The sequence below is a fragment of the Mesoplodon bidens genome (genome assembly GCF_964165515.1).
Source record: "Mesoplodon bidens genome assembly, chromosome: 7".
NCBI lineage: Eukaryota > Metazoa > Chordata > Mammalia > Artiodactyla > Ziphiidae > Mesoplodon > Mesoplodon bidens.
Genome location: NC_138164.1, coordinates 109,193,373 through 109,205,342, shown reverse-complemented (window position 1 = coordinate 109,205,342; position 11,970 = coordinate 109,193,373). Strand labels below are relative to the sequence as shown.

The following is an 11,970-nucleotide window of genomic DNA, read 5'->3' as shown; positions in this document are numbered from 1 at the left end:
ACTCAGGTCTGCTTAGAGATAAATAAGCCCACGCCATGCGATCGTAAACCCTCATCACATATCTCCAAATGACTTCTCCTTTGCTTCCCAATTCCCTTCTTTCATCCATCCACCCAACTTTTATTGTGTTCAGTATGTGCCAGACATTGCCAAGTTATTTCCCTGTCTCCTTCCCGAGGATTCACTAAATTCACGCTTTCTGGAAAGGTGGGGGGAGCAAAAAGAACTCCAGAGAAGCACAATGGTGTCATGGGTTCTGAAGTCACATGTCTTACGAGCTGCAAGAGATTCCCTTAACTACTCGAGCCTCAGTTTGTCATCTCTAGAATGGGGATATTTATAATAGAATCTACTGCAGTGGATATTTCTTTTTCCTTTGTTGGTCTGTCCAGCGTTCACCCCTGCCTCTTTCTGTTAGCACCATAGCACCAGATCTTCAGAGGTAGTTCGCTAGTATGTGCAGCCCTCCAGCCTCTTAGTCCAGAATCCAAAGATGCCGGCCCTTTTCCTTGCCCCAGGTGCCAAGTGGGGGCGGGGGACTCCCTTCTGAAGCCTTGAATCTTGAGTGAGGGACAGAGGGCACAGTGCCTGGCAAGGGAACTAAGTTGTTCCTTGAGTACAGTGCTGGCTGCGGGTTTGGCTGCCCAGCCTTTGGAGCACTCTGTTTTCTAAGCTTGGATGTCCGACCTCCATCGAGATGCCATGAGTTCCCAGTATCCTTCCAAGAGAGGCTTTTTCTGCTAAAGGCAGTAATCTGTGTCTGGGCAAACCATCCAGGACCCTGACTGATACCGCTGAAACCGAGTGGGGCTTGGGCACAGAGGCCTCCTTTTGTCCACCATTTCTTATAGGCAAGACTCCAGCCTCCATGACCTTCCCTGAGTCCCAGAGGGCGAATTTGAACAGTTGCTCATCAAGGGAGGAGCAGCCAAGAAACCACCTGAGGTGAGATTAAAGGGACCAGAGAAGCTCATCAAGATTGAGGTGACCACCTGAGATTAGCCTGCTCACACCCTTATCTTGTCAGAGACCCCACCTTTTTTTTTGTTGTTTTGTTAAATTGCGGGCTTCTCATTGCAGTGGCTTCTCTTACTGCGGAGCAAGGCGCATGGGCTTCAGTAGTTGTGGCGCACGGGCTTAGTTGCTCCGCGGCATGTGGGATCTGCCCAGGCCAGGGCTCGAACCCGTGCCCCCTGCATTGGCAGGCGGATTCTTAACCACTGCACCACCAGGGAAGCCCAGAGACCCCCACCTTTGAACCACTGTTTTAAAACCCTCCATCAAATCCTCTGGGGTCGGGGCACATAGTTTTTCGAGACAGAAGCCCGGTGTGTTCCCCTTTGCCTGGCAAAGCAATAAAGCTATCCTTTTCTACTTCACCCAAAACTCCGTCTCTGGGACTTGATTCGGCACTGGTGTACAGAGAGGCCGAGCTTTCGGTAACACCACCACCACCAGGTTTCGAAGCTTGAATGCAGTACCATGGGTGAAGCGCTCATGGTTACTCTTGTTACTGGAACTCAGATGAGTGGGCGCTGTAACTCCAGAAAGAAACACAAAGCAAACTCTCAAATCAGACTCCTGGGAGCATGGAAAGAGGGGAGTACATCCAGGAGGTGTTTGGGATGGAGTGGTGTCCCCTCCCACAGCCCACACCAGGGCTCCTCTGAAGGCCCCTTTAGACATCCGCTCCTGGTCTTCAGAGTTCTCTCAGCAGGGCTGTGGCTCCAAGTTCCCTTCCTGCCCATCATTCCCTCCCTTCCCTTGTCCAGATGAGTGAGTCAACCCAGATCAGTGGATGGCTGAGTTCACATTGATTGGATCTGCCTGAACTCCTACTGGTTCAAATAAGGATGATTATAGCTGACATACAGTGCTTATGACACACAAGGAACCCAGCCATTTGGTCCTCCTCCCAACCCTAGGAGGTAGGTGACACTATCTTTAACCCAAATGGGGAAACTGAGGCACAGACAGGTTAAGCAACTTGCTCAGCGTCAATCAGTGAGTGGCAGAGCCAGGGTTTGGCTCTGGAGACTGGGTGTCTGCTCACCGCAGGGATGGAACCTTGGGGACCACAGTGCCGGTCTTGCACAGAGGACAGGGCAAGAGGTTCTAAATTTCTACATTGAAGGACAGTTTATGTTCTAAGGTTGTCCACCCAACATCCATTTCCCTTCTTCCACGAGGGATCCTAGTGGCAGTCTACGAGTAAATCAGTACCTCGTCCTCGCCTTTCCCTTGGGAAAACTGACCTTCCCTCATAAACACATTAGGCTCCCTCTATCTGGCACTTGAATTTCAAGCAGAGAAACAAAACCAGAATACAATGGAATATTACTCAGCCATAAAAAGGAATGCAATTGAGTCATTTGTAGAGACGTGGATGACCTCGAGACTGTCATACAGAGTGAAGTAAGTCAGAAAGAGAAAAACAAGTATCATATATTAATGCATATATGTGGAATCTAGAGAAATGGTACAGATGAACCAGTTTGCAAGGCAGAAATAGAGACCCAGACGCAGAGACAAACGTATGGACACAAGGGGGAAAAGGGTGGGGATGAATTGGAAGATGGGGACTGACATATATACACTTAATGTATAAAATAGATTAACTACTGAGAACCTGCTGTATAGCACAGGGAACTCTACTCAATGCTCTGTGACCTAAATAGGAAGGAAATCCAAAAAAGAGGGGATATGTGTATACATATAGCTGATTCACTTTGCTGTACAGCAGAAACTAACACAACATTGAAAAACAACTATACCCAAATTAAAAAAAAAGAAAAAGAAAACAGGTTAGTAGGGTGTAGTGGCTAAGCATGCTGGGTCCAAATCCCAGCCCCCCTGCTTCCTAGCTGGGTGGCTTTGAGTAAGTCCCGTAAACTTCTGGAGGCTCAGTTCTTATACAGATGGGGACACTAAGAGTCTGTCCTGCTTGGGGCTGTTCTTCAATGTGACGGTAAGTGAGAGTACTTCAAGCTGAACCCTACAGAGTAAGCCCCCGCTGGTAGGACCACAGCAGGGGGCCCTTTGAAAACATCCGTCTATCTTGCCACCTGGATGGGGGCCCTGGCATCCCCCCCCACCAGTTCCCATTCTTTCCCAGCTTCAGAGAGTGCCCTTTAGCCTTCAGGGAAGGCCCCTTCCCAGCTCTGCTCTTGGTGAGCTAACCTGGTTGATGTCCACATCCATCACCAGAGACCTTACCCCTCCATGCTTCCCAAGAGCCCTTGCTCTGCTTTACTTTTTACTTCCTGTAATTACCTCTACTTGAACCAATGCTGCCTCACAGGGCTGTGCAGGTTGTCTACTGCACATGGGTTCCTGGCTGCAGTGGGAAGCTGGGAGCTGAAATTCAGCCCATGTTCCAGTCAATAAGCGGTGAGCCCTGATGTGGTGGTGCGTTCCTTTTTCTAATTCATACCCTCTGATGGTAGCAGATGCCCTAGTGAACTTTCCTCCCATCCTCTCACCAGAAAGCTTCTACTCATCCTTCACTCTCAGCTTTTTTAAAAAATTAATTAATTAATTTGGTTGCGTCACATCTTAGTTGCAGCCGGGGGGGTCCTTAGTTGCAGCAGGCAGTCTCCTTAGTTGCGGCTCGCAGGCTCCTTAGTTGCAGCATGCACGTGGGATCTAGTTCCTGGACCAGAGATAGAACCCAGGCCCCCTGCATTGGGAGCGTGGAGTCTTAACCACTGCGCCACCCAGGGAAGTCCCAACTCTCAGCTTTCATGTCACCACCTCTGGGAAGCCCACCTGGACTCTTCCAAATGCAATTACACAGCGCTGTCCTGTGCTTCTATAATTCTTTGCCATCCCTTTGACACAGCGACAGTTAACCCTCTGACTGAAATCATCTGTCCCTTTCTGCCCCCCACTGGACTGTGGGTTCTAGGCAGTCTCTAGAGCTGTTGAATCAACAAATGACTCAGCCAGGAATGGGAGCAAGGAACAATTTATTCTCACAGCTGAGCGAACGGCGAGGCTCACAGCCTCGGTAGCAGCAGAGGCAGGCCCTCCCAGCCCCAGCCCTCCTCTAGGTACGGCAACTGCAAGCAGGCCGGATCAGGAGCCAGGGTGACGGCCAGGTTGGCAGCCCTCCTGCCATGGGAACCAGCTGGCCACAGCGCAGCAGTGAGCAGCAGCAGCAGCAGCAGGTTACAGGGTGGGCAGGGGGTGTTAGCTGGGCTGGCTGACTCCCATCCCCCCATGGACGGTGCCTGGTGAGGGCCTGCTGGGCGCGCCTCAGTCGGCCATGAAGATGCGGCTGGAGATGTCATCCAGGAGCCAGTCGATGCCGGGCAGCAGGTTTTCCCCAGTGACAGCGCTGCAGCCCTGGATGCACCAGTGGTGGCTGCGGATGGAGTCCAGCTCCAGGGCCTGGGAGGGTAGAAGGTGATGGTGGGCCACAGTAACCACAGGCCCTGCCCACCCTCAGCCCCTGCCCTCTGCTGGCCCAGGGGAAACGCATGCCTCCCTCAAGGGCCTGCTTTGGGAAGCCTCCCTTGACCCCTGGTGAAGATCTGTCAGGGCCCCAGGGCACCCAGGCTCTCTGTACACCGCCACGCCAGTACTACCCCTTAGTAATAAGATGGCAACAAGGGCTTCCGACATTGCGCTATGGGCCCTACAAATGTCCTCTCATCCATTCCCCCCAACAGCCCCATAAGCCAGGGATGTGTTGGCCATTTTACTGAGGAGGAAACCTCAGAGAGGTTAAGCAACCTGCCTAAGGTCACACAGCTAGTAAGTGGCAGAACCTGGATTCTAACCCCACTCTTTCTCATTCTGGTGTTCAAGCTCTAGAATAGGAGTTAAGATGCAACCTGGGGTTACACAGGCCTGTGTTTAAATCCTGGCTTCCCTGCTTACTGGCTGTGTGACCTTGGGTGAGTTACCTAACCTCTCTAAGCCTGCTTCACCATCTGTAGAATGATTATGAGAGTTCCTACCTCATGAGGTTGCTTTGAGAATTGAATGAGTTAATCCATGCAAAGAGCCTGGCACATAGAAAGCACCCACTGCTCGTTGGCTACTGTTATCCTGTGGAATAACTATTTGCAGGTCTGCCTTCCCCCAGGCTGTGGGGCACAACTATATCCTATTAATCACTGAATCTCCAGTATCCCAAATAGGTCCAGCCGTGCAGGAGGGGCTAATAAATGTTTTTTTAATAAATTAACAAAGAAATGCGTGCCCCGTTTCCTCCATGAGCCTGTGTCAAGGCCTGGACTCACCTCACGGATAGCATTAGAGGACAGTGCTCCGGGAAGGTCCTGCTTGTTGGCAAAGATGAGGAGGGTCGCTCCAGCCAGGCGCTGGGGAAGAGAAACAGAGGGGGTCATGGGGGTGGAGGCTCAGAGGGCAGCCTGGCCCCTGCACTAATCACCCTGAGGACCTGGGGTCAGAGATCAACCTGGAAGCTCAGGGCAAGGTCCCGTGGTAGTTGCAAAGGCACAAGCAGGGTGGGTAGTGTGGAGATGGCCTTCATGTCCAGCCATTTATGGGGTGGAGAGAGCCCTGGGCTGGGCTGGGACCCTGGTTCCAGCCCAATCACCAGCCCCGTGGGCACTTCTCTCCTCCATGCCTCACATTCCTCTTCCATAAATGGGGAGGGGGTGATGGGTAAGATGCTCCCCAGTTCTAGACTGCTCCGATCTGATGACCTGACATGCACAAGGAATGCGACTGTCCCAGAGGCTATGGGGTCTGTTGGAAATGACCTTTCCCTCTTCCAAGTTCATGTAGCCCTCTAACTGTCCCACTACCCTGACAGGCCTCACTCTCTGCCTGTGATTCCAGTTATTTCCATATATGTGTTTGTGACTGGGAGCTCCTCCATGTAGACGGTGGATCTGGCCCTTAAAAAGGGCCATGACATGCTAGGCCAGGGATGAGCATTCAACAGCCAGGGTCTCACTGGACCTGCTCAACACCCCTGTTTATGCCAGCTGTCCCTCCATAATTATTAACAGCTCTCTTTTACTCTCAAAAGTGTCCTGGTGGGCTTCCCTGGTGGCGCAGTGGTTGAGAGTCCGCCTGCCGATGCAGGGGACACGGGTTCGTGCCCCGGTCCGGGAAGATCCCACATGCTGCAGAGCGGCTGGGCCCGTGAGCCATGGCTGCTGAGCCTGAGCGTCCGGAGCCTGTGCTCCACAACGGGAGAGGCCACAACAGTGAGAGGCCCGCGTACCACAAAAAAAAAAAAAAAAAAAAAAAAAAAAAAAGTGTCCTGGTTTTCAACTAAATGAAGTGTAGTAACCTGGCTCAAACCCTGAAACAGAGAAAGGACATTAGTGGAAAAACTGGTGAAATCCAAACAAAACCTGTAGTTCAGTTAATAGTAACTTACCAATGTTAATTTCTTAGTTTTGCCATTTGTATGGCAGTTCTGTAAGATGTTAACATTAAGAGAGGCTAGGTGAAAGATATATGGGGTATCTTTTTACTATCATTGTAACTTTTCTGTAAATCTAAAATTTTATTTAAAGAAGAGCATTTTGGCCCAGACAATAAATTTTAAGATCGCCATAATTATAATGCCCATCTGAGAGATGAGGCAGTGGAGATTCAGAGAAGTTAAGTGCCTTGCCTGAGGTCACACAGCGAAGAGTCCGACTGCTGAGCCAGGTTCCACTGCTTCCCAAAGCTTCACACACTGGCCTCAAGTCATCCTCCCTGAAGCCCAATTCAAGGTGCAGAAACTGAAGCTCAGGGTGGTGAAGCAGTGACATCGCAGGGACGTAAACTAATGTCTCCATCCACAGAGTGTCCTGCTCAAGGCACTGTGGGCCTCCCTAGATCAGGTGTACAGGTTGTCTCTGCCTCCACAAGGGTGCTGGACACGTGGTGAGGGCTCAGTGAAGGAACAGACCCCACCTGAGGTGTCCCTCTGGGTTCACGGCCCCCTCAGGGAATCTGCTGAGGAAGCTGTGCACACATCCACATATGCGCACAAAGTACTGGGGCTCGGACACTGGGGAAAGCCCTGCTTCCCCCGCTCAGCCAGGCCTCCTGCCCACCTCCTCCACCAACAGGTTCTGGAGCTCCCGCTGGCAGTCCTGCATGCGCTGGCGGTCGGCGCTGTCCACCACCCAGATGAGGCCATCGGTGCTCTCAAAGTAGTTCCGCCAGTAGGACCGCAGGGACTTCTGGCCGCCCACATCCCAGATGTTCAGCTTGAATCTGGACAGGGAGGGGGTGGCTGGAGGTCAGCCTGGCCCCTCGCCTGCCCTCCCTGCCCTGCTCTGGGTGGGCCCCCCCTCGGGGACCCCGCTCACCCTCGGTGCTCCAGGGTCTTGATGTTGAAGCCCAGCGTCGGGGAAATGGTGTCGATGTCTTCCCCATTGAACTTCTTGAGGATGGTTGTTTTGCCAGCATTGTCCAGGCCACTGGAGTGTGCCAGGTTAAGGAGAAGTCCCCATGCTCTGCAGCCTGGTGACACCATCACAGTGCCCCTCTCTTGGGGGACAAATCATTTCCCACTACATATCAAAATAAGCTGAATACCTGCCAGACCCACACGATAAATGTGAAAGTATCAAGAAATACCTTATCATCTTCTGACCAGAGGCTCCTTAATTCACCCCACAACATATACTGAAGGGCTACTCTGTGCCAGAATACCTCTGGTGCTGGGGGTGGCCTGGAGTCACAGTCCCCACCTTGTGCAGCCTACACTCTAGTGCGGGACAGTGGCACAGTGCACACAAGTGAGAAGGAAGGCACTGGCAGAGCCGGGTGCGTGTCCACACAGTGAAGAGGCTTTCGGAGACGGCTGTCGAGGAGCCTCCTTTAGCTCAGCCCCAGGGAAGGCCTCTCTGACTGCCTTGAGCTGAGGCCCAAACTGCAAGAAGCCAGTTTTTTTTTTTTTTTTTTTGCGGTATGCGGGCCTCTCACTGTTGTGGCCTCTCCCGTTGCGGAGCACAGGCTCCGGACGCGCAGGCTCAGCGGCCATGGCTCACGGGCCCAGCCGCTCCGCGGCATATGGGATCCTCCCGGACCGGGGCACGAACCCGTATCCCCTGCATCGGCAGGCGGACTCTCAACCACTGCGCCACCAGGGAGGCCCAGAAGCCAGCTTTTTGAAGGACTGGGGGAAGAGCATTCTAGGTAGAGGAAATAACAAAACAAAGTATCTGGAGGCAGCCACCCTTGCCTTTTCTGTCTTTCGAATATTCCAAACCCTTTGCTGCTGAGCGTGCACACAAATGGGTAAGTTCAGCAGCAGGAGAGAAGCACCCTCCTCTTTCCTTCCAACACTTAAGGGGGCCTGCAGCTGGGAGGGGGCGGGAGGACCTCTCCTGAGACCCAGCCGTAGCCCCTGATAACTGGCGGCTGACCATCCCCCTCACCCGCCCCAGCTCCGTCATCCATGCTTCCTTCTCCACTGGATCGTTCCCGTCAGCTGACAAGCGGGGATGGTCTCTTGATCCCTCTCCCCCTGACTTTTTCCTTTATTTCCTCCCCTTTATAGCAAATCTCAGAACTGTTGTCCATACTCACCCTCTCCAATTTCTGTCCTCCTTCTCTTGCTGGAACCCGTTAGACTTTTGCTCCCACTGCTTCCCCGAAACTGCTCTGGCCAAGGTCAGACCTTAGAGATGCCATGTTGTTCTCCACTGGCTGGGCAGTCCTCAGCCCTCTTCCCCCTGCTCAAGGAGCAGCACTGACAGAGTCCAGCCCCCTCCCCCACTCCGGGACACGCCCTTGCCTGGTTCTCCTCTGGCCTCCCTGGTCATTCCTCCTCATCTCCCTGACCTCTTGATCTGAGCAGCCTAGGTTCTCTTCCCTGTCCACACTCCCTCCCTCAGTGATCTCATCCAGGATCACGGTCTCAAACACCTTCTTTATGCTGATGACTCCCAAATTCACACGTCCTACCCAGCTGCTCTCCTGGACGTTGGTCCCTATATCCAGCTGCCTAGCTGACATTTCTAGGATGTCTCAGAGGCATCTCACATGGCGCAAGCTGAGCTCTCATCCTCCCCCCCCCGACCCCGAATGTTTTCCCCGCCCCCTTCTACCTCTCAGCAAGTGGCTCCTCATTCTTCTAATTGCTCAGGTCAGAAACCTAGGAGTCACACTTGACTTTACACTCCTTCTCACACTCATGTCCAATCCAGCAGCAATTCCTACTGGCCTACTATCAGGACGTCCCTCAACTTCCATCACCTCACTGCTTCCATCGTGATCCAATCTCCCATAGTATCTCACCTGTGTTACTGCAGTGGCCTAACTAGTCTCAGATCTCACCTCCTCTCTGCACTTCTCATTTAAGGAAAAGTCCCCTACTGTATGGCACAGGGAACACTACACAGTATTCTGTAATAACCTTTATGGGAAAAGAATCTGAAAAAGAATGGACATATGTAAACGTATAACTGAGTCACTCTGCTGTACACCTGCAACAAACACAATATTGTAAACCAACTATACTCCAATATAAAAATGAAAATTAAATTTAAAAAAAAAAAGAAAAGGGAAAGTCCAGAACCAGAAGGTCCCACGTGACGTGGCTCTTCCATCTGACCTCTTTGACAGTCCTTTGAACACACCAGCTGAGTTCCTCCTTGGAGACCCTTACACTTGCTGTTCCCTTTGTTTAAATAATTTTCCCCAGATATCTACATGGTTCATCCCTCACCTCCCTGTCTTTATTCAACTGTTATTTTCTCAGTGTGGCCTTCTTTGACCACCTTATTTAAGCTGTATTATTCTCCGTACATGCTATGCATTTTACTCATTTTGTTAAGGTCTTTCTCCCCTCAGCATTACATAGAATGTCCGTGAAGGTCGGGTTTTTTTGTTTTGCTGTTTTACCCCAGCCCCCAGGACAGTGCCTAGCACACAGTAGGCGCTCAATAAATGTTTACTGCATGAGTGAATTCACTGTGCCTTTCTCACAGTTCTTCAAAACAGACATGATGTAAATATTATTTTTAAGTTATCTGCGCACAGAAATGTCTTCTCTCTGCTAGGGGTGCCCCCGGGCCTGGCACAGAGAAGGGCGAACGAGTGCAGATGCCTCCTAATGGGACTCAGAAGGTCAGCGGGGCCCTTGGGCCTGCAAGCCATCAGCCGCGGGGACACCGACTGGCCGTGAGGCAGGAAAGAGACGCACGGTTGGACCCACGGGCTGAACAACCCGCGGACTCCACACCCACCTCTCCCGGGAGTGAAGGGCGGAGCCCACACGCCCCCGGGATTCCGACCTTGAGGGCGGGGCCGTGGCCGGGCACCTTCCGACAGGGGGAGGAGGCGAGAGGGCCCGAGAGGACAGCGGCCTCGCGCTCGGGCCAGACCGACGGGTGGTAACGTTCGAGTCACCTCCGGGCCCCGCCTCCCCCTACACTGGGACATCTGGTCCGGCCGCTGCGCCTTTACGCCCACACCTTTGGCCTTAGAAACGAAGCCCCCCGCCCCGAGCCGGTGGTACGGCCTCCTCCCGGCCACCCGCCAAAAGCTTTGGTAGGGCCCACGTGCGTGACGCACAAAGGGCAGTTGGTATGGGCCGGCCAGCCGCACATCCCGCACCCGGTAGGGGGCGCCTGGCACCGCCCACCCGGCGGGGGCCCCCTGCTACCCTCGCGGCTCCGGCATCGGGGAGGATACAGCATGAGCAGTCGCAGCTCCCGCTCTTTCTGCTTCATCTTCTTCAGAATGGTCAGAAGCCCCATGTCCCAGTAGCCCCTTCCCGGCCGCCGTTTCTTCGTAATCCTGGGACCCCTTTCCCTGCTCCTATTGGCTATCACGCCCACAGACAGCACAGCCTATTGGCGGGCTCCGCGCTTAGTCCCGCCCTCGCTCCCACGTGACTGTGAAGCTGCCCGGCGGTGCTGCGACGGACGGTCCCTCTAGCGGCGCTGGCGGCGCTGGCGGCTTCTGCGCGGCCACCTGCGTTAACCCTTAGCATCCCGAGGGATTGGGTGACTAGAGCATCGCCATTCTTTCCTTTCCAGGACCCCAGGCTCGGCTGGGAACGGAAACCTGAAATTCCTGGGTTGTTTCTTGGCTGCATATAGAGAGTAGGAGTTCTGACTTAGGAGCCAGAACCAAGAGCCCCAAGGATGTTGACGTCACCCTGCAGCCACTGTGAGGCTTAGTTCCCCGGAAGCATGGTCCAAATCCTGCTCATCTTGGGACTCGGCATCATCCCAAATCTGCCAGTTACAGGGCTTCCCTACTTTTCCTGGCTCCTGAAATCGTAGAGGGTAGCCCGGGGATTCTCCATCCAGGGTGGAAATGGCCTTTAGGGCCCCTTTGGAAATGTGTGGAGGCGTCACTGGATTGTACCGATTACAAGGTAGAGTCCCTGTCGTTTAGAGGTCAGGGGAATTGTCCTGCCCAAGATGCTTATTGTTTCGTTATTGAGAAGCACAATTTTCATTTTGCCGATAAGAAAATTGAAGCTCACATGGTGCTTAGCGTGATTGACATAGTGACTGACATACAGTAGGTGCTCAGTAAATATTTGTGGTTGAATGAATGACTGTGCAAGAGTTTGGTTCTTAACCTTAGCGCTCAAGTCCAGAAAAAGTGAGGAAGCCGAGGCCGGGGACTAGACAGATTGTAAACACAGAAGGTGAGCCTTATTGTCTTTTCTTGAGCCCTTCCCCCAGGCCACCACAGGGTAAATGTGAGTAGGCAGCAGAGTGGGCTCTTTCTAATGCTTGGGAAAGAACAGCGAGGCACCAGATGAAGATAATGGCTCACTTCTGTGTCATTTTATAAAGCATTCACGTTTTCTACTTTATCCTCCCCGCAACCTGAGAGGTTTATTTCCTTTTTGTAGACGTGATAGTGGAGTCCCCAGAGTTTAAGGAGCTTTTGGGCAGCAATTTAACCTCAGGTCTGGTCAACAGGAAAGGGCACTGTTCTTCTGGGTCCCTCCGTGGTGTTTGTCTAGAGAGGGAGAGGTCTGGAGTGAGCTGGAGCTCCCCATCTTACAGAAGAAGG

The 11,970-nt window shown here is 52.8% G+C and overlaps 1 protein-coding gene across 1 annotated transcript; it reads right to left on the bottom strand.

Annotated features, from left to right (window-relative positions):
* Nucleotides 1-3,951: 3,951 nt before the first annotated feature.
* ARL2 (ARF like GTPase 2) lies at nucleotides 3,952-10,761 on the bottom strand. Its single transcript, XM_081239328.1, has 5 exons — nucleotides 10,627-10,761; nucleotides 7,293-7,403; nucleotides 7,035-7,197; nucleotides 5,250-5,330; nucleotides 3,952-4,392 (listed from the first exon to the last, which is right to left on the bottom strand). The coding sequence occupies exons 1-5, from the start codon at nucleotides 10,689-10,691 to the stop codon at nucleotides 4,258-4,260; spliced, it is 555 nt and encodes a 184-aa protein (XP_081095454.1). The 5' UTR covers nucleotides 10,692-10,761; the 3' UTR covers nucleotides 3,952-4,257.
* Between the last annotated feature and the right edge of the window lie 1,209 nt (nucleotides 10,762-11,970).

What these genes read in the sequence shown, in the direction of transcription:
- ARL2 (XM_081239328.1), bottom strand. Translation starts at nt 10,691, where the DNA reads ATGGGGCTTCTGACCATTCTGAAGAAGATGAAGCAGAAAGAGCGGGAG. An exon ending in AAGACCCTGGAGCACCGAGG is followed by an intron (nt 7,198 to 7,292) that starts GTGAGCGGGGTC and finishes CTCCCTGTCCAG; the next exon opens with ATTCAAGCTGAACATCTGGG. An exon ending in AGAACCTGTTGGTGGAGGAG is followed by an intron (nt 5,331 to 7,034) that starts GTGGGCAGGAGG and finishes TCTCTTCCCCAG; the next exon opens with CGCCTGGCTGGAGCGACCCT.